Here is a 21562-nt window from a genome sequence, read left to right on the forward strand (position 1 = left end):
GTGATCTGGAGGGGCACGTGCACCCCAATGTTTATAGCAGCAATGTCCACAATAGCCAAACTATGGAAAGAGCCTAGATGTGCATCAACAGATGAATGGATAAAGAAGATGTGGTGTGTATGCACACACACACACACACACACACACACACACAATGGAATATTATGCAGCTATCAAAAAATGAAATCTTGCCATTTGCAATGACATGAATGGAACTAGAGGGTATTATGCTAAGCAAAATAAGTCAATCAGAGAAAGACAGCTATCATATGATCTCACTGATATGAGGAATTTGAGAAACAAGACCGAGGATCATAGGGGAAGGAAGGGAAAATGAAACAAGACAAAACCAGAGAGGGAGACAAACCATAAGAGACTCAATCTCAGGAAACAAACTGAGGGTTGCTGGAATGGAGGAGGGTGGGAGGGATGGCGTAGCTGGGTGATGGACACTGGGGAGGGTATATGCTATGGTGAGCACTGTGAATTGTGTAAGACTGTTGAATCACAGACCTGTACCCCTGAAACAAATAATACATTATATGTTAATAAAAAAAAGGTGGGGGAAGAGAGACTATAATCTCACAGGGTGGACAAAGTAGGGTGGTCCACTTGTTCCTGAATGAATTTTGGTCTGTGTGTTAGAAGACACTACATCACAAAATTGCAAAGAAAGCAAAACTTATATATATATATATATATATAAAAGTAAAATTGAATAGAGTGAAAAAGGACTAAAATGAAGCATATATCTATAAAATGTAGATATAAGAAATAAAAGTTAAAAAGCAACTTAAAAACCTAAGTTGGTAAAATAATCTAGTTGAAATGGGAAAAAGGAAATGGAAAATTTTAGACTGAAAGATAAACGAGTCGTGAGAAAACACCTGGAGCTCAGTATACTATTTTCCCCTGGCTCTGGAGCTTTACAGTCTTGTGGGATCCATTAAGTTGTAGTCCACCTGTTCTTCCAGTCTGTCTTCTGGGGGAGGGCCTGCTGTGCTGCTTCTCAGGTTGTCTTTGCCTGGGTGGTGTTGCCCCACCCCTTGTCTGGGGGCTGGGCTCAGTGAAAGCTGGGCCTGTGTGGCTTTTGTTCTCTGGAGGCTTTTCACACCTCTTCAGAGGATCAGAGGAAAAACGGTGTACCCAGATCTCCGGCCCCCAAGTGAAAGATCGTGGTTCCCCCCCTTTTCAATAAGCCCTCTGTAGCTGCCTCTGAAAAGGGGAAGAGGGAAAGGTGGAAAGTCTTGCACTCATCTGACACTAGGCAGATGGATGAGAAATTGCCTTGTAGCAGTCTCTTATAAGACAGGCATGAAAAACTGTCTCGTGGCAGCTCCTTGCCTGTCTAGGATGGTACAAAATGTACAAGGAAGAAACCACTGAATGATTACATGGTATATCAGGTTGAACTACCTCCTCTTTTTGTCCCATCCCAGACAGGCTTATCTCCCCTTGCTTTAAAAGGAACTGTAGGATGTTCCACCAAGACTCATGAGATGCACCAGCTTATTAGTGTGTCGTGGCAGAGCCATTTTTTTACAACTGTACCCCAACCTTTCATGTCAACAGCTAAGATTTTTTTGAAGCATAGGATATCCCATCATAAACCTTAATTAATTGTACCCATCCTTTCTATTTATCTTAGACAACCTTAGATGAACGTGATTACAACTGAGCATCAGCAGGATGCTCAATCCCACTTGGAGGGATGATTGTAGCTATGTTCCCCATCCAGATCCAAGCCAAGTAAATATGTTGCAGATACCATTGAGATTAACTGTAAAGAGCTACTTCTCTCTTAGGTGGGAGAGTGATTTTTTTTGCTTTCCGTGTTTGGGAATCCAGCTGAAGCAGTCACACAGACTTTGTCTTGTCTGGCCAGTAGGCAATTGTTCATCACCACTAACACTAGAAAGTTTATTCTTAGTTGTAGTGACCTCTTCGGGGTCATTGGTCAGGATCCAAATCTTTGTCTAAAAGTTGGGATTATAATGTGAGGAATCTTAAGTACCAGAAAGGATTTGTAGGAGGGATGCTACTTTCTAATGTGTACAAAGGAACAGTTATTAGGTTTTTATCAGCACAGTCAGGCTGAAGATGACCAATCCAGCAATAAATTTCAGAGCCATATCTATGGTCTAGGAAAAGTATACAGGGAGTTCTTGTTTTCCTTAAGCAATATGGGGACTGCGGAGTATCAGCAATAATATAAGGCTGAGGGGACTCATGCTTGTGCGGAAAATTAAGCTTGTTTAGTCATCTTGGGTGGGGGCCATCCACTTCTAAAATTTTCAGGTCTCAGTTGAAGGACACCCAGTAGAATAGAATCTAGTAGTTAAGTTGAGGGCAGTGGTGATAGTCTGATATGACAGTCCAGCCCAAGTGTTCAGCAGATGAGAGCCAAGAGAATTTAATAGACCTCCCACCAATCCTGGCCTCCTAGATTCTAAGGTGTTTCTTCCCCAGCAGCTGGGGTTTTACCTGTATGACCATGTGATCAGTATAACCAATCCCTGAAGCAACTACCTCCTCTTTTTGTCCCATCCTTAATAATTTTCAACCCACACTGTTCAACCAGATATACCATGTAATCATTCAGTGGTTTCTTCCTTGTACATTTTGTACCATCCTAGAACATATCGTTTCCCTGTTATGTAGGTCACACTAGGACCCACCTTATGTATTGTTATCTCATGTCTGTGAACATTACCATCAATATTCAGAGCTTCTTAGATGCAGCAAGTATAACCAGGTGGTAAGAGAGGTACCACATTGGAATCTCCCACCGTCAGCTCTTCTTTACCACCCATAAGTTCCTACAGTCCAGTTTCTCAGAGGTAGATAAGAGGAAACTAAGAGTGAGAAGGGTTATTTATGTGTTTTGGGTCTCATACAGCTAGTGTACCTCTTCTTTCACCATATCCCAACCTCATAATTTATCCAGCAGGGAGGCACCCATTTGGAAAATTGCCACAGTGAGAGCACATACTTTCTGTTTAAGTGTGTGCTTCACTGGGAGTATTAGCTGTCTACTTAGCTTTTTAGGTTCTCCTTTAATAGTACATTTTATATTTTAATGGTAACTGCTTCCTGGGTGTGATATGAAGTATATGTCCAGTGAATGCTGCAGAGATTTGCCTACTGCTAAGTATTCTTGGCAACAGAGATGGCACTATTCTATGACATGATGTGTTTGGGAACTAAAGGGTGTAATATAGTCTACTCAGGAACTCTTGAATAGTATGGCCTGCATCTGCTGTGTGAATGAGAATTGCTGTGCCATACCTGAATAATCAATGCCCGAAGGTATCCTCAAAAGGAAGGTAGAGGGTCTGGATAGTCTGTCTGCCAGGACCTGCCAGGTCTGGTGCCCCAGGCTGTGTGCCCTGGAGTTCCTTTGCCATTTGTATTAGTTTCCTTGGGCTTCCATAACAAAGTACCACAAATTAAGTGGCTTACACACAGAAATTTATTCTCTCTTCTGGAGGCTAGAAACCCAAAATCAAGGTGTTGGTGTAGCCTTGCACTCTCTGAAGCCTCTAGGGAAGACTCCTCCCTTGCCTCTTCCAAGCTTCTGGTAGTTGCTGACAGTCATTAGCATTCCTTGGCTTGTAGATGCATCACTCCTGTCTCTATCTCCATGATCACATGGTGTGTGTCTAAATTTCCTTCTTATAAGGACACCAGTCATTGGATTAGGGCCCACTCTAGTCCAGTATGACCTCCTCTTAACTTGATTACATCTGCAAAGACCCTGTTTCCAAATCAGTTCACATTCACAGGTACCATGTGTTAGCTCTTAAACATATCTTTTTGGAGGAACACAATTCAACCCATAACAGTCTGCCCTCTGACCCCTCAAAATTCATGTCCTTCCTATGCAAAATACATTCACCAAGTCCCAACATACCCCTCAATTCTTAATTTATTCCAGCCTTAACTCTAAGTCCAAAATCTCATCTAAATATAATAATTTAAAAAGTCCCCAATCCCAAATTCTAAATCATCTAAATCAGAAATCAGTGAGATTCTAGGTATAGGCTGTTCTGGGGCATAATTATTCTCTGTCCACAGACCTGTAAAACTTGAAAACAAATTGTTTACAAAATACAATGATAGGGGACATGTGGCTAGAGGGAAGGCCACATTTGGTGGAGAGTGGGAGGGGACTCAAGATCCTCATAGATTGACTACATTAAACCTTTGATGGTTTGTCAGTGATGTCTCACTTCTATTGACATTTTCATGTTTGGCTTTTCCAGCCTTTGAAACTAAACCATCTCATGTTTTATGAAAGGGACAGTCCACACACCTAAGTGGCTGTAACTGATACTGCTAAATGTATTGTAAAAATTGATATTTTAAGTATGCGTGATGCTTCTCTTAATTGTAAGGAATGTTCAGACAGAGGTACTGGGACAAGTGCCCAGCGAGGCTCTCCCAGCCCAGCCATGTAATATCAGTAAAGCAGTACAAGATGGGGGGATGGATTAACATCCTGATAAAGAGCTGGTAGAGATGGGGTACTTAACGATTTACGAGGCTCTACGGTGTGCTCTCCCACTTGGGTCAGTCAGTCCTAATAAGTCTCTTGAGCTGCAAATGTCAGTGACCGACCACTGTGCACACTAGAGCACCAGTCAGGCATCAGTCAAACTTCCCACCTTCATGCAGGTGGACATTTACCTCTGCAGATAAGGCTTTCTCAGAGGTTGGAGTCCGTGCCAGCACCTTATGCTTCTTGGGGGTGTTGGAACACTGAAGTCCCTGAGGAGGCCTGGACTTCGATGATGAACAGATTAGCTAAGTTAAAGGCTGGTAGTGCACTGAGCCACTATGGCTGTGTATCCACAGAGAAAACTGTTACAAACCTTATATGCAAAATAAAATTCCACCAGTGGTCCAAGTTGTAGGCTGTAGTGCTTGCCCAGTAAAACACTCCCCCAAAACACATCTTGCTACATTTTCACTGACTCATGAACAATAGCTAACAGGATGGCAGGGTGCTTCAGTACCTAGCAGCAGGATCAAGTCCTAAGCCCCTGGGGGGTCACACATTGTGATAACAGATTGTATAGGATCCCTTACTCCTGTTGTCACCCATGTGGACTCCAGTGGAAAAGGTCCCTTTGACAATGAACATCACTGAAACCAACAGATGTTAGTTTAGGCTGATCAGACCTGAGCCATCCAGAGAAGACCATAGATCTCTGGATATACCATCACACAGGATGAGCGTCTATATTCCAGTACTGAGACCAAAATCAAAGCTTAGTGATTCAGCCTAGGGAAGCCTGACAAATGTGCCTAGAGTGCCCATTCCACATGAATGGTGTACGAGTTTCCTAGGGCTGCCTTAACAGAGCACCACAACTTGTGTGGCTTAAAACAACAGGCATGTATTCTCTCACAGGTCTGAAATTATACTGGAACCAAACTAGTGTTCATCTGCCCCATACAGAGCAAGCCAGTAAAGATTGACACTGAGCTTCGGCAGTGAAGAAAGATAAGCTATTTATTGGTATGGTGCATCCCAAGAGAATGGGAAGCTAATGCTCAAAGTCTCAAACTTACAGGTGACACCTTCTAAGGGCAAAATTTGGGGGAAGGGTTTCCTGAGAAGGTGGATGCTATTGATTGGAGGCCTAGGAAGTAATGTTAACAGAAAATAGTTACTTCTGGCGCCACTTCATCTGGTCCCACAGAGGTCTGTTCTATCTCAAGATAGAGATGGAATCTGAAAAATATCTTTATATATGTTAGAGATTTCATTAGGTACATCTGGTGATTATGTGTTTAGGAGAGTGCTAATCAGCTGCTTGTATCTGCTTGTGTGTGCTAAGCTAGTGGGGTTGCTTTCCTTCATGTTCCTTTGAATGATACAAGCATTCCTATCTCTTGGTCCTGGATCTGTGTGTTCCCTGGCTGGTCCAGCTGCGCCTGGGAGCAATATGACCCCTAGTGTTCATTATTTCATCTGAACTAACAAGATGGATGCCCGCTTCAAAATCAAGGTGTCAACAGGGTTGTTTCCTATTAGAGGTTCTAAGAGGGAATCTGTTCCATGCTTCTCTCCTAACTCCTGATGGTTTTTGGCAGTCTTTGACACCCATTGGCTTGTAGCCATATCCCTCCAATCTGTCTCCACATTCACAAGGCATTCTCCCATGCCTCTGTTTCCTCTCTTTGCTCATAAGGACACCAGTCATCTGAGCCCACCCTAATCCAGTATGACTTCATTTTAACTTAACTAATGACATCTGCAAAGACCCTATTCAAAAATAGTCACAATCTGAGGCTCTTAATGGACATGAATTTGGAGGCAAGGAGATACTATTCTACTATTCTACTCAGGCCAAAATGAACCATTTTATATTGTAACCATATAGTTCACAGTTCCCTAGTGGTCCCTGACATGTTCTTTACAGCTTACTCTCTCATAATTCCTTCAACAACCTCGCATCACACTGCATCATTTTGCAATGCCCTGCGGGCCAGAAAGAACCAGGCCCAGCAAACCCCTGGGAGAAGCCCTGAGAGCACCTCTGCCCTCCGGGGGGGAAAACTCTTCAGACGAGGCGTGGTGCCAGGGCTTATGGGAAACGTAGTCCTACGTTTCCTCGTCTCACACGGCGCAGATTCAGGGAAAGGGTCTTCCATGTTCTCCGAGGCTTGTTGTGCGCATGTGTAACTTCGGTCTCCAGGTGTTTTCCGCGGGTTTCCCCGCCCCGCGGACGAAATCCTGGAGCGTTCCGGCGGGCTGGCGGTGCGCAAGTGGGGGCGGCTGGTGAGCCCAGGCCAGATGGGCGAGCGCCCGCGGGGGCGACCGTGGGGAGGGGGCTAGGCGAAGGCGGGTGGGGGCGGCCTCGGGGAGGGACGGCCGGGCGGGGCGCTTCTGTCCCGTGGGGGCCGCGGGCGTCCAAGTGGGGCCGCGGCGTCGGCGGGGCTGCGGGAAGGGGGCGTGAGCTTTGGATCCAGGTGGAGCCGGGTGTAAGTTGGTTTACTGCTGGCAAGATGACGAAGATGGGTGAGAGTAGGTTTCTTCATGTGTAAAACACGATTATGTGCTACGTGGGGTTCTGAGGATTAAAATTTTTTACACATGTTTTTAAAATAGCATTTTCAGTTTTAACGTTCGGAGCAGAGCTTAGTTAATATTAGCTGTTAAGGTTTTTGGAAGATATTTTTCCCTTTCGTTGGCTAAATTTTATTTAATCCTAATAACGGCCTTTAATGTAACTGTTTTCTGTCTTGGCAGACAAGAAAACTGAGGCTCAGAGGGCTCAAGTGAAATACTCAAGGTCTCACAGTTTGGTAGACAACCCTGTTGAAAACCATCGTATTTCTCACAGCACCTTCTTTAGGGCCCAAGGAAACAACCCCAAAGTGTGTGAGCACTGAATCTCACCTTGTGGTCATGTATTTTGGGATTTCTTGGCATGTCAGAACCCTTGGATCAGACTGCATAATTTACTGCACTGTCCAACTTTCAGCATCCTCAGTGGCCTTAGAGTTTAGGCGGATAAGTTCTGTGAGATTTTGATCCCTGAATCAAACTTCTAAATAAATGATTTTGTCTTTTAAGCCTAGGTTCCCCCTCCCTTGGAAGAAAGCAGCTTTTATGAAGTAAGAAGGAGGAAGCCCCAGGAACAGGAATCTCACCTTGAAGGTCACTCCTCGGACCTCAGACTTCTCAGCCACAGCTTTTGAGCAGAGGCAGGATACTCCTAGAAAGGAGCAGGTCCTGGGTTTGCATAGTCCGCAGTAGCAGTTCTTTATTCTGCTCAGAATGAGCATTGCCCCGCTATCACCGCATCCAGAGGGCCTCACCATGATGAAAGGTCTGGACCAAGCTTCAGGAAAGATAGGTGAGTAGACACTGGGTGGTAGGTGAGGGGCAGGTTGTGTGGAAAATATTAATTCATTAAAGGGTTCATGTCTGCATGGTCTGCAGGGAGAGATCCCTAGGCACAACTGAAGAAATTCTATCTCCAGCCTTTAATAAACATGCCCTGCCTTCAGCCTCCACCCACTTTTTCTAGATTTTGAGCTGCTCTTCTATGTCCCTCTAGGGGTATGCTGCCAGTCCATCTACCCTGATTTTATAGAGGCATAGAATAGGGTCATCTGTGTCTGCTTAATTTCAGAGCTGAGAAACCTTGACTCTGGGTGTATAAGTAGCCTGCCCAGAGTCACCGAGTTTGTTAGAGGCAGTGCCAGGACCAGAAAACTGTCCACGAGGTAAGTCATCCACCAGGTTCTATCGCAGCTTAGTTAGAAACAGTTTTTAAAGTAGGCCCGTCCACGAAGCAACCTCATCTTTTTCTGCAGAGTGATTTCTCTAACTCTTAAGGGTAAGCAACTCAGTAGGAATGTAAGTAAACAAATATCTTGAGTATTTTTCCTACAACATTGATAGTGAAAAATAAAGATTTGTCTTTTGATATCTTTGTTAAATTAGTACTGGATTGGTTCTAAAAGAAAAATGAAAATTTTAAATCATTAGGAAATAAACCCAGTGAAAAATTGCTCAACCAGGCTCTTCAGTTCTGTCAGAGTCACACATGTGAATTCTCCCTGCACATGGTTCTTGCTGACTCTCGGGGGCGAAAGAACTTTTTCCTACAGGGTAACATTTAACCGTCTGGTGGGCATGGGGTTTTAGGAGATGAATCTCAAAAGTCTATAGCAGCCAAATCTCACATGACCTACTGTTTTCTTCTCCCATAGCTGTACATTCAACCTTCTCTGTACTTTCCCAAAAGGAACAGAAAAAGAACAAATCCCAGGTGAGCTGTTTTTCATTTCTCACATTGTTTTCCATTGCATAAAACAATGAAGATAAAAATGATAAAAGCTGTCAAGGAATACATAGAGTTAACAGATCGAAAACAAGGGAAGGTCAGCATGTTAATTATGTGGAGATAATTATAATTGTTCTTCCGTTAGTATATATATTACACGTTATATTGTGTAGCAGTAATTTTTATAATAATAATTATTGCAAATTTATCTTTGATACTCTGTCCAAAAGGAAAATGCTTTGCCTTGACCATAAAAATAAAAGTAATTCTTCATGGAACACAAAGATTTCCTGGCCTGAAGTCTGAAAAAATTCTGTCTTCCTGAAAGTAAGGTAGTTGACAATCTCAATTAACAAGTCTGAGATGAATGCTGCCCATCATCTTCACCTCTGATTGTTCTTTAGTGGGTGCAGAGAGCAGAAGGCCAAAGCATAACTTAGTTGATTCAAGTTGATTTTTTTTTTAAGATATATTTATTTATTTGAGAAGGGAGGGGCAGAGGAGAGAATCTCAAGCAGACTCCCACTGAGCATGAAGCCCCACGTGGAGCTCTATCTCACGACCCTGAGGTCATGACCTGAGCCAAAACGAAGAGTCGGACACTTAACTGACTGAGCCACCCAGGTGCCCCTCAGGTTGATGATTTCTTTTGTCTGCTTTACAGTATTGTCCTTTTCCTGTTGCCTTTTAGCAAAGCTTATCCTCATGTGATTATCTTTGGTCTGTTGTAATTCTTACCTTATTATTTCTTGACTGATTTCATATTCTGTGGATTTTTAACTATTTCAAAGGATGCACAACCACTCAATTTGAAATTCAAACGCTGAATGTTGTGCTTGTTTAAGTGAGAGCTATTGCTGGTCAGATATATTCTTACTGAGCAAAGCAAATTGTTGATTTTCTGTATGGTTTTTGCAAAGAGTTGGTATACTCGTTTCCTGTGGATACTATAACAAGTTACCCCAAATTTAGTAGCTTAAAACAACAGAAATTTATTCTTTCAGTTCTGGAGACTAGAAGTCTGAAATCAAGGTGTTGTCAGGGATGTGCTCCTGCTTAAGCTTCTAGAGGAGATTCCATCCCCCATCTCTTCCATCTTCTGGTGGCTTTTGGGAGAGAGGCAGGAGATAGAATGGAGAAAAAAACAAAGATGAAGAAAAATAAATATTTTGTAAGCCCTTGTATCAGTGTTCCCCAGAGAAACAGAACCAATAGGATGTGTGTGTGTGTGTGTGTGTGTACAGATAGCATGTAATATAGACACATGTAAATACACATATGTATACATTCGTTTTATGGAATTGGTGCATGTGATTGTGGGGCCTGGCAAATCCAACCAGCACACTGGAAACTCAGGACATAATGCTGCAGTCTTGAGGCAGAATTCCTTCTTTTGGGGGAAACATTAGTTTTTGCTCATAAAGGCCTTTAACTGTTTGGATGAGGCCCACCCACATTATTGAGGGTAATCTACTTAAAGTCAACCCGTTGTAGATATTAACCACATCTATAAAATACTTTCACAGCAACACTTAGATAAGTGTTTTATGAAATAACTGGATACTGTAGCCTATGAAGTTGACACATAAAACTAACCATTACAAGTCCTATAAGAAGATAACAGTGATCTATTGTGTTGTATGTATGTGTTGTATGTATACATATATATGTGTTAATATATATGGGGTGTATGTATGAGTAAATGCATATATACATATATAAATAAATATGTACATTTTTATGATCATGTGACTAGTAAACAGTACTTGGCTGGATTGTTTTTATGCATGACATGAGATTTCCTTTTATATTGGGTATTTAACTCATTAACATTTATTGTGCTCACTGATGATGTTTAGTTTTAGTTCCTCCATCTTTATTTGTATTTTTATTTATCCCATCTTCTTTCCTTTCTTTAATTTTTCTCTGTCGATTATATTTCTCCCTTCCAGTGGTTTGAAAATTCAGTATTTTTTTCCATTGGTTCTCCTGGAAACAGTTAACGTAGGTTTATATTTGTATTTTTCCCATCAACATCAAGAATTTTTATTTTCTAGACCTGACCTGATCTTTTGCATGTTTTACTGTCCGTTCCTCCCACATCTCATGTTTTATAGAAGTGATCAGAATCGTTAAAATTTTAATTTTTTTAATTATTTTTTTAAAGATTTTTATTTACTTGAGAGGGAGTGAGAACGAGAGAGATCACAGAGGGAGAGGGAGAAGCAGACTTGCTGCTGAGCAGGGAGCCCGATGTAGGGCTCCATCCCAGGATCCTGGGAACGTGACCTGAGCTGAAGGCGGACACTTAACCAGCTGAGCCACCCAGGCGCCCCAGAATTGTTTTTTAATATAAATTTTTTAAAATCCTTTATTAACAGGTGCAGTATTTAGACATGACTAAGTTATCTGGTTATTCTCTGTAATTTCCAAGGTAGTTGGATTAAAATGTCTATAGATAAGAGGAGGTCAGTGAGCTAGCACCTTGATCTTGGACTTCCAGCCTCCAGAACTGTGGGAAAATAAATTTCTTTTGTTTAAGCCATCCGGTGTGTGGTAGTTTGTTATGGGAGCCTTAGCAAACTAATAACATATGGTAATTATATTTTTAATTCTTTGAGGACACACCATACTGTTTTCCATAGTGGCTGTACCATTTTACGTTCCCACCAACATGCACAAGAGTTCCAGTTTTTCCACAGCTTCACCAACACTTTTATTTTGTTTGCTAATGGGTGTGAGGTGAAGTGACGTTCTTTTGAGTACTGTTAATCTCCAGTGTCTTTAAAAACAGTCGTTTCCTATTTTTGGAATCATAATAATTACATAGTTTTGTTTTCTTCTTACTCACTTTTTCACTTCATCTGGTGCATGTCTTTTGTGTTACCTGTTCTTAAATTTCTAGTGAACCTTCATTGTCCATCTATATTTATATGTGAAGATTTGGTTTGATTCATGTAGGTAGCTATTGTGAGTTTATTCAGAAATACAGAATGCTGTTCCTTTATCTGTTTTCTCTCCTCAGGGAAAGAACTGACTTCAAGGATTTATAAAGGGAATTGTTGGAAAGATATAACCTGGTGAATTTCCTTTCAGGTTATCAGCAGGGAGTATATAGGCAACTTCAAGAGACTATTGATTTTTGAAGTGGACATTTCCCATACTGTGGATTTAGACCATCATGATCTATCTCATCAAAGACCTGCCTTAAAACAAAACCAGTATCCATTTTCTTTCTGGCTGACTTGGCCATTGCTAGAGCCCCTGAAGCATTTACCTAAAACATTTTTTTTAATCTGATTTATCCTTAAACTATCAGCTGTGTTTATACAGAGTGACAAATGCCAGAGTGGTCTGACACTCCTTCAGTTTATTCCTCAGCTAATCAATCAGCACACTATCCACTTTGAGCTTAGATGATGGCCATATATACTACATACTGAATGTATGCAGACACATATGTGCCACCCATAGGCAGTTCTCACTTTGCACTGTCGTGTGGGGCTATAAAAATGGGCACATACACTGAAACCATGCAAAGCAATCTTAATCATGGGGGAAAGTGGTAGTTGTTCTGTGATCTTTAAATATCTTTAAAAATATTTGTCAAAACATTAAAAATGTGTATAAAAATGAAAAAATACTATAATATTTAGTACTAAGTACCTCTTCATTAAGATCCTTTGGGTGTAGATCTAGAGTGTCTCAAATGGAGGCAGTATTAACATTCCTACAGTCAGGTATTTCTTCTAAAACCCCATTTATATTTGATTTGAACTTCACTTCTAATGTAATCACTTCTCATTTCTTTGCTGCTCTTTCATCTTTGTTGGCCAGTTCCCTTTTGCAAACCATTCAGCTATTTTTGCAAAATGCCGTATTGCCAGGAGACAAGGAGGGAACATGTGTTTTGTTGTTTGTGTGTGGACTAAGTAACAGATGTGCAGTGATCAGTCACTGGTGGACTTTGAAAAAAAAATGACATGGTTGATAATTATTCATGGTGTTTGTTATTTATGTAGTGATTTGTGGATTGAAGAGCAAGCAGCAAAGTTTGTACTTTATGTGATTACTCAGAGTTACCATAGTAACTGAAATCTGACAGTGTTGTTGGGGGACTGTTGTTACTTAACTAAATAAATTGTGGTAACTGAAATTTGTGCATGTCAGGACCATACAAAGTATGGACTACCTGTAGAGACAGACATTCAGACATATATATATATTGCCACAGATTTGTGCCAATTTGATGCTTGAAAGTTTTCCTCTCTTAAAAGGGTGAGTCATCAAATACTTTGGAGAACTCTTGTCTAAATGAACAATGCCAAAATAACCAGATTAGGGCATTTTATATCTTTAAAGCTCCAAATTCAGTTCTCTCTTGATCTTATGCTATTATTTAATCCAGTTTGCATCCATACTAGATTGTAAGCTTCCTGAAAGTAGAAACAGTGTTTTATGTCTTCTAATATCCACAGAAACTAGGACACTTTCATGTATATAACGTATTTTATGCTTGTGTGTATTTGTGTGTGTTGTTTTTTTTTAAGATTTTATTTATTTGTCAGAGAAAGAGAGAGTGCACAAACAGGGGGAGCGACAGGCAGAGGGAGAAGCAGGCTCCCCACCGAGCAAGGAGCCCTCTGTGGGACTTGATCCTAGGACCCTGGGATCATGACCTGAGCCGAAGGCAGACGCTTAACCGACTGAGCCACCCAGGCATCCCTGTATGTGGTTTTTATTATTATTATTATTATTATTATCATCATCATTATCTATTATTATTATTATTTTATATTTCTCTTTTTCCCTCCACATATAAAACCAAACAGGGACTATGCTAAGTCTCCTATATAAACTTTTTCTAATAAACTCAATAGTAAACATAGTGAAGGATTGCTTCCTAGATATATTTACTCTGTCATATAGTTTTGAGCACTTCTGATTGATCAGATATGTGTGTTACAGGGATCAATTTCATTTGAGGATGTGACTGTGAACTTTACCCAGGAGGAGTGGGGTCAACTGGACCCTGATCAGAGGACCTTGTACAGGGATGTGATGTTGGAGAACTATAGCATCTTCATCTCACTGGGTAAGCAAAACTTTCCTGAGTAACATCAGCATGTCCTTTTGTTGTTATCAAAGCATGTGGATTTTTTTTTTTTTTTAATTTATTTGCCAGAGAAGGAGACGGCGAGAGAGGGAACACGGCAGAGGGAGTGGGAGAGGGCAAAGCCGGCTTCCTGCCAAGCAGGGGCTCCATGTGGGGTTCGATCCCAGGACCCTGGGATCATGACCTGAGCTGAAGGCAGACACTTAACGACTGAGCCACCCAGGTGCCCCAAAGCATGTGGATCTTTTGTAGAGTTTAATGATACTTAGGTTTGGACAACCAGGAATATTGTTTTCTCACTTCCCAACTGAAAGATTCCAGTGGATTCCTTCACTGTGCAGCTCCTGAAGCTGGACCTTGGTTTTTCTTCTGAGTTCCTAAAGCCAAGCAGCTTTTCCTATGTCCTTTATCATTTTTCATTATCAGGACATTGCATTACCAAACCAGAGGAGACCTTGAAGTTAGAGCAAGAAGGCACCATGGGTGTTAGAGAAAGAATTTGCAAGCCAGTATTACCCTGATGAGTAATCCAGGGGAAATTAGATCCCAGGTGGTTGTTTCAAGTATGTGCATCTTTGGAGTGTTTTTAAGAAGCTCTGTTTGGAAGCGACTAAGGATGCTTAGCCTGCATACCTAAATTCACCAAAGATACACTCTCACACATATATGTTCTCTTTTTCAATTGGCTTTTTAAGAGTTTACTCCCTTTTATTTGTACCTTGAAATTCATTCCCATGTCATATTAATATTTTATGTTGGTTAGTCTCCTTCCTCTAGCATTCTCAGCTTCGTATTCCCTTCATTTTCAAGGACTTCTTTTGTTTTTAGGAATTAATAAATCAGTTTAACCAGTATTAATTGAGCATTTGCTCCATGCCAGTCATGTTTTAAGTGAAAGAGATAGAGCAGTGATGAAATAAATCCCTTGATCTCATGGAATTTGTATTAGCAGGAGAGAGATGCAGGAAGCTGATTGCCATGAGAATTGAGAGTAGAAGCAAGGAGACCAATTAGGAAAAACGACACCCCGTAGACTAGGTTTGAGGTAATAGAGTGTGCATAGTGATGGAATTCGGGCTATCTCTCGAAGGTAGGATTAACAAAATCAGCACCTAGATTCTAATTCATTCTCTCTGAACTCTTTCATTCCTCGGGTAGTTTTTTGGAAGAACAATCTTGTCTGCCTGTTCTCCATGTCACATTTACTATATAATTTTTTAATTGAGTACATCTTACTGTGAATTCCACTCATTGTGATTCATCCACTCTTACTGAATCCTTTATTTTCTATTCTTTGTGTTTATTTTACCCCTTCTGTCCATTTTGAAATATATATTCGTGAAGGACCAAATAAATATGTGTGTTCATTGCCAATTTTACTTTCCTCTCTTCCACCACCATCGCTTTGTTTGATTGGTTGGTTTGTTGTCACCTCTTTCCCCCAGCTCCTCAGAAAAGTAGAGGGAATGGAAAATGCTGATTTGGTATTACTTTTATCTCAAAAGACAGTCTCTGAAACCAAAGAGCTGGGTGTATAAGGGGTATTTGTGTATTAGCCCAATTTTATTAGAAGTAGTTTCAGATTCATAAGGTATGTTTTTCTTATTTCTAGAAGAATTGAAAGTTGATGGCATAATAGAGAGCAAAGAAAACCAAGACAGACATTTATGGCAAGATGCATTTATCAATAACAAAACAGTGATTACGGAGAAAGAGAATGTATTAAGGAAAACATTTAATCTGTACATAGACTCTGTTCCTTCCAGAAAAATGTCCAGTAAATATAATCTAGATGGAGTCAGTTTAGAAAATACGTCGGAGTTAACCACTAATAATAAAAACTACTCAGGAAAGAAATCCGATGATGCCAATGGGTACAAGAAATTGCTTCCTGATATTAATCATGAGAAAACTCATACTAGAGAGAAGTTTAATGAATTTAATAAAAATGAGAGCATCTTCTATCATAATGAGGATTTTATTCAGCAACAAAAGATTCACACTGTGGAGCAACTGCCTGAATATAATGAATGCATTAAAACCTTCCACAATAATGCTCTCTTCATTACACATAACAGAACTCACACAGGAGAGAGATCATGTGATTATAATAAATGTGAGAAAACTTTCAGGGGTGAGTCAAACCACATGCTATGTCAGATAATTTACTCAAGGAAGAATCACTATAAATTTAATGAATGTGGGGAAAGCTGTGATAAGTCAGTCCTTTGGAAGAAACATCCTAGAATTCACATGGGTGAAGAGTGTGAGAAATACCACGAGTGTGATGTATGTGGGAAAACCTTCCTCCGGAAGTCAAACCTCACAATACATCACAGAATACACACAGGAGAAAAACCCTATAAATGTAATGAATGTGGGAAATCCTTTTACCAGAAGTCAACCCTCACTGTACATCAAAGAACTCATACAGGAGAGAGACCCTATGAATGTGCTAAATGTGGGAAAAAATTCTACCAGAACTCAGCCCTCCATCAGCATCAAAGAACACACACAGGGGAGAAGCCTTACAAATGTAGTGAATGTGGAAAATCTTTCTCCCAAAAGTCAGACCTGACTGTGCATCAGAGCTCTCACACAGGCGAAAAACCTTATAAATGTAACAAATGTGACAAGTCCTTTAGTATAAAGTCAAAACTCACTGTACACCAGAGAATACACTCAGGGGAGAAGCCCTATGAATGTAGCAACTGTGGGAAGATGTATCATATGAAGTCAACCCTCATTAAACATCAAAGACTTCACACAGGGCAGAAGATATATGAATGCAGTGAATGTAAGAAGACCTTCTGTGGGAAGTCAGTTCTCCTTAAACATCAGAGAACTCATACAGGGGAGAAACCTTATGAATGTGTAGAATGTAGGAAAACCTTTTCTGAGAAGTCAACCCTCAGTAAACATCAGAGAATTCATACCGGGGAGAAACCCTTTGAATGTAACAAATGCGGGAAGTCATTCTGCCAAAAGTCACAACTCGTTGAACATCAGAGAATTCATACAGGGGAGAAGCCCTTTGAATGTAAAGAATGTAGGAGAACATTTTGCCAGAGGGCATCCCTCAATGTACATCAGAGAACACACACAGGAGAGAGGCCCTATGAATGTAATGAATGTGGAAAATGTTTTTATGATAGTTCAACCCTCACTAAACATAAGAGGATTCATTCAGGGGAGAAACCCTATAAATGTAATGAATGTGGGAAGACCTTCAGCCACAAAGCAACTCTCACCACACATCAGAAAATACACAGAAGAGAAACACTGTAAAGATGGATGGTGAAACCGTCTTGCTGTAACTCAGAACTGTTGGCCTGACAGAAAGTATATCCAAGGAAGTAACCCTATGGTTGTAATGAATGTGGGAAGTCCAACCAGAAGTCAGCCTTCAATTTACATCATAGAACTCACACAGGGGACATCCCTGGGAGTGTTTTTACCAAACTGGGCACAGAGCAAGTCTTTATTTCTCTGCAGCTCTTGCATTCAGGTGGGATGATGCGCATGAGAGCTGGCCAATGGGCTGTGAGTATAATGATGTAATTCACTTCTGGTCTGACACATGATGGCCTCCATGGCAATTCTTTGTATTCTCTGTTCTTTATGGAGTAGGATGTAGAATGCCTTCTGTTGAGAGGTCAGCACTCACTGTGTGTTGATGAACTCACACAAGAGTAGAAATCTGTCAACATCTTTTTTTTTTTTTAAAGATTTTATTTATTTATTTGACAGAGAGCAGGAGAGGGACAAGCAGGGGGAGTGGGAGAGGGAGAAGCAGGCTCCCCGCTGAGCAGGGAGCCCAACGTGGGGCCCGATCCCAGGACCCTGGGATCATGACCTGAGCCGAAGGCAGACGCTTAACGACTGAGCCACCCAGGCGCCCCTCTGTCAACATCTTGATGTTGAGAAACCTAACCCACAAATGAAACTGACTGTAACTGGAGAAATCAGAGTTAAGAAATCTTGAGATTGCAACAAATTTAAAAAAGCCTTTACAAAAAGGCATTATCTCATTGAACCTCAGGTAAACTAATAGACTAAAACCGTATAAGCACATGGTGTCTGAAAGCTTTCAACAAAACATACTTTATTGTATTTCAGAGAATTATTACTGAGGGAAACTGAATTTAGAAAATACAGAAATTTTTTTCTTTAGAAAAAAGTTTTAAGTTGTAACATAGGAAATACAGAGGCCAAGTATGTATTTTTCACATTTAGCACAACTCTGATTTTAAGGAAGCTGCTCTGAACAGTAAGTTCATTGTACTTACCGCCATGAAATGTGTTCATTAAGAAAACAGCCCCATCTCTGAATATCCTGAGATGTTTACTTGGGGAACCTAAGTAGGTTTGAATGTGCCAAACCCAACTTAGATGTAACCCGGGAACTGTGTGTGTAGTAACGTTCTTTACCTTTACTTCTAGTATTGATTGGCAACCATGGTGCAGTGCAAGTGTTGGCAAACCTTTTCTGTAAAAGGCCGTACAGTGAATACTTTAACCTTACAGGCTACCCGTGCTTTTTCTCACTTTCTTTACAACCTGTTAAAAATGTAAAAAAAAAAATCATTCTTAGCTCATGGGCCATTGAAAAACAGACTTGGCCAGATTTAGCTTGTGGACCATAGTCTGTGGACCCCTGATATAGTGGTTAAAAGCATGGACTCTGGAACTATACTTGCGAGGCTCAGGTCCCAGTTCTGCTGCACATTAGCTGTGTGGCGTGGGGCAAATCCCTTAACATTTGTTCCTCGGTTTCCTTTTTTGCAAAATGATGGTACTGACATTACGCTAGCACATGGAGTTCTCGTAAGGACTAGGTAAGCTCATGAATGTAAAGTACTAAACCACTGTATAGAATGCTACAAGTGTTAGCTGTTGTATGACTGGCAACAGATTTGTTGGAGCTTTTACAGGCTTTTGATTACCTACTCAGCAGCTGTTCCTCACTCCATGCCAGTAGAGGATTCAGGAAGTGAATGATGATTGATCTAACCTAATTTTTTCCAGCTTATTGAGGCATAATTGACAAATACAATTGTAAAATATTTAAAGTGTATAATGTGGTCATTTATATATTGTAAAAGGATTCCCCCATCAAGTTAATTAAAGCAACTGTCACCTTGTATATTTACCAGCCCCAGCCCCCCTTTTTGGTGAGAACATTTCCACTCTCAGCAAATTTCAGTTATATAATACAGTGTTACTAACTCCAGTTAACCATGTTACACATTAGATCCTCATGGTCTAACCTAATTTTGAAAAATGTATCCCGATTAATGATTCATTTGAAATAAGCATCTGACCCAGCTCTGGCCAGTGAAAAACTCTAAAGAATATTCAGTGAAATACGGGAAAACAGGATTTCCCAGTGGTTAACAAACATTTGATTTAAAAAAAAAAAAAAAAGCCCTTTGATTTTGCTGGATATTTTTATGTTTGGATGTGATACCTGATTGTAGTTTTTAATCCTAAAGTAGTATCTGAGTTTGGCAGAACACAAACCTGGGAAGAGGTTTAGTCAACAGTGTCTTTTGAGCAGGTGAATCAACCAACCCTGGAGCTTCTTTATATGAGATATATTTTTGTCTAATTATACTAGTTGAGTTGGGATTTTCTGTTTCTTAGAGCTAAAAGTGGTTTAACCAACTTACAGATACACCTTTTTGAAGAGGTATTAATTCAGATATACTAACATTTATAAGCCTCTGGAGAGGACATTTTCTCATGAGAAACTGATTCAGGGGTGGCTGTTTTTCAGCCCTGTAAATCTCCATATAGTGAGCCTAACCATTAGAAATAGAGCTATTTGTTACTTTAGCATATGAAACAAGTGTCTAACTCATTGAGCTTTTGTTGCATCTATACAAGAAAAGCACTTAGAAAATCATTACCTCATGTATGCCTTACATTTAAAATATATGAAATAAACATTAAGTTAAATTTAATTGTCCATTGATCTGTCTCTGTTATTGCTTGATTAGATAAGGTGTGAGATAAGGATCTAATGTTTTCCCAAATGAATAATCACTTCTCAACACCGTGTGACTGAAGTTTGAAGTACCATCTTTATCAGGTGCTAAATTACCATTTGTAGGGAGTATTTTTTTTTTTAAAGATTTTATTTATTTATTTGAGAGAGAGAATGAGAGACAGCACAAGAGGGAAGAGGGTCAGAGGGAGAAGCAGACCCCCCGCTGAGCAGGGAGCCCGATGCGGGACTCGATCCCGGGACTCCAGGATCATGACCTGAGCCGAAGGCAGTCGCTTAACCAACTGAGCCACCCAGGCGCCCTGTAGGGAGTATTTTTATAGCTCAGGACTCCATCCCTGTATTTTCTTTAGTAACCAGCTTGCCCTCATTAAATAGGAGCTGGTAGATCTCCTGAAGATTCCACATCCTCTTGGCTTCTCATTTATTCCTGGGAAGGACATTTGATCCAAATGGGCCAATAAGAGCCCTACGTGGGATTTTTGTAGAAGTAGAACATCATGTTATGTGGTTGGTGACCTGGGACTTCTAGCAGCTATGAGAAGGTTTCTGCATGAAGAAAGATAGTTAACATGTAGAAACATTTAAGAGAATCTTGATGTTGCACAAGGTCAATCAGTGCTTAACTCCCTTGTTCTATATATTCCATAGATACACACTGTCATGTTCTTCTGGTTTCATTATTAAGCCAACAAATGTTAACATTCTCTCTATACCGTGATCCGTTTCTATTTCGCTAAATTCTTTGTTTATGCTCATGTCAAAGGTGATGTTTTAATTAGTATGGCTTTTTAATGCTTTTTATTATAGAGCAAGTCCTTTCACCCGTAATTATACAATTAATCTTCAGCAAAGGAGGAAAGAATGTGCAATGGGAAAAAGACAGGCTTTGTTGAAGTAAGAGTTAGTGAGGTATAATTTTACGTAAAATCAAATTCACCATTTTAAAAGTGTACTGTTTTGAGTTTTGACAAATATATGCAATTGTGTAACTACCATCATGCTCAGCCACTGGCAGCCACTGATCTGCTTCTGCCCCTACAGTTTTACCTTTTCTAAAAGGTCATGTAAATGGAATCATGGGTTATGTAATCTTTTGTGTCTGTATAAATGCTTTTGAGATTCATCCATGTGATTGCATGCATCAGTAGTTTACTTTTTGTTGCTGAGTAATAGTCCATTGTATGGCTGCCACAACCTGTTTACCCATTCACCTGTTGAAGGTCATTTGACTTATTTTCAACTTCTATTATGAATAAGCCTCTTATGAACATTCCATAGAAGTCTTTTTGTGGACACAGATTTTCCTTTATCTTGTGTAAATACCTATGAGTAGTGGCATTGGATCATATGATAAATAAATGTATGTTCAGTATTTGCTTATTTCATTCCAGTTTCTCTCAGGTAAAAAAAAAGTTACGGAAGCACTGTGTACTGGTTATGATTAATTAAAAAGATCACACATGAATATCCTAGTGAGAATTTTGAACTTTAAGATCAGAAGTTTCCAAACAAAATCAATCACTTAGAAGGAATAATGAATCATGATGTTGTTTGCTTTTTCAAAATCAGTAGGAATATTACAATATTTAAAGATATTTGGCAGAAATGGACTCTATGGGAATGACT

The 21562-nt window shown here is 40.2% G+C and overlaps 1 protein-coding gene across 1 annotated transcript in view; it reads left to right on the top strand.

Moving 5' to 3' along the window:
• LOC102734916 (uncharacterized) overlaps positions 1-21308 on the top strand; it is a 42422-nt gene extending 21114 nt beyond the window's left edge. The window contains exons 2-6 of the mRNA XM_031042186.2: positions 7589-7871; positions 8734-8792; positions 13358-13534; positions 13776-13902; positions 15536-21308. Of these exons, the coding sequence (XP_030898046.2) occupies positions 7793-7871; positions 8734-8792; positions 13358-13534; positions 13776-13902; positions 15536-17211 (2118 nt within the window). The 5' untranslated portion in view covers positions 7589-7792 and the 3' untranslated portion in view covers positions 17212-21308. The remainder of the gene's footprint in view (positions 1-7588; positions 7872-8733; positions 8793-13357; positions 13535-13775; positions 13903-15535) is intronic.
• Positions 21309-21562: the final 254 nt, after the last annotated feature.

This window comes from Leptonychotes weddellii, chromosome 6, assembly GCF_054177405.1.
Source record: "Leptonychotes weddellii isolate Sample4059 chromosome 6, ASM5417740v2, whole genome shotgun sequence".
Taxonomy (NCBI): Eukaryota; Metazoa; Chordata; class Mammalia; order Carnivora; family Phocidae; genus Leptonychotes; species Leptonychotes weddellii.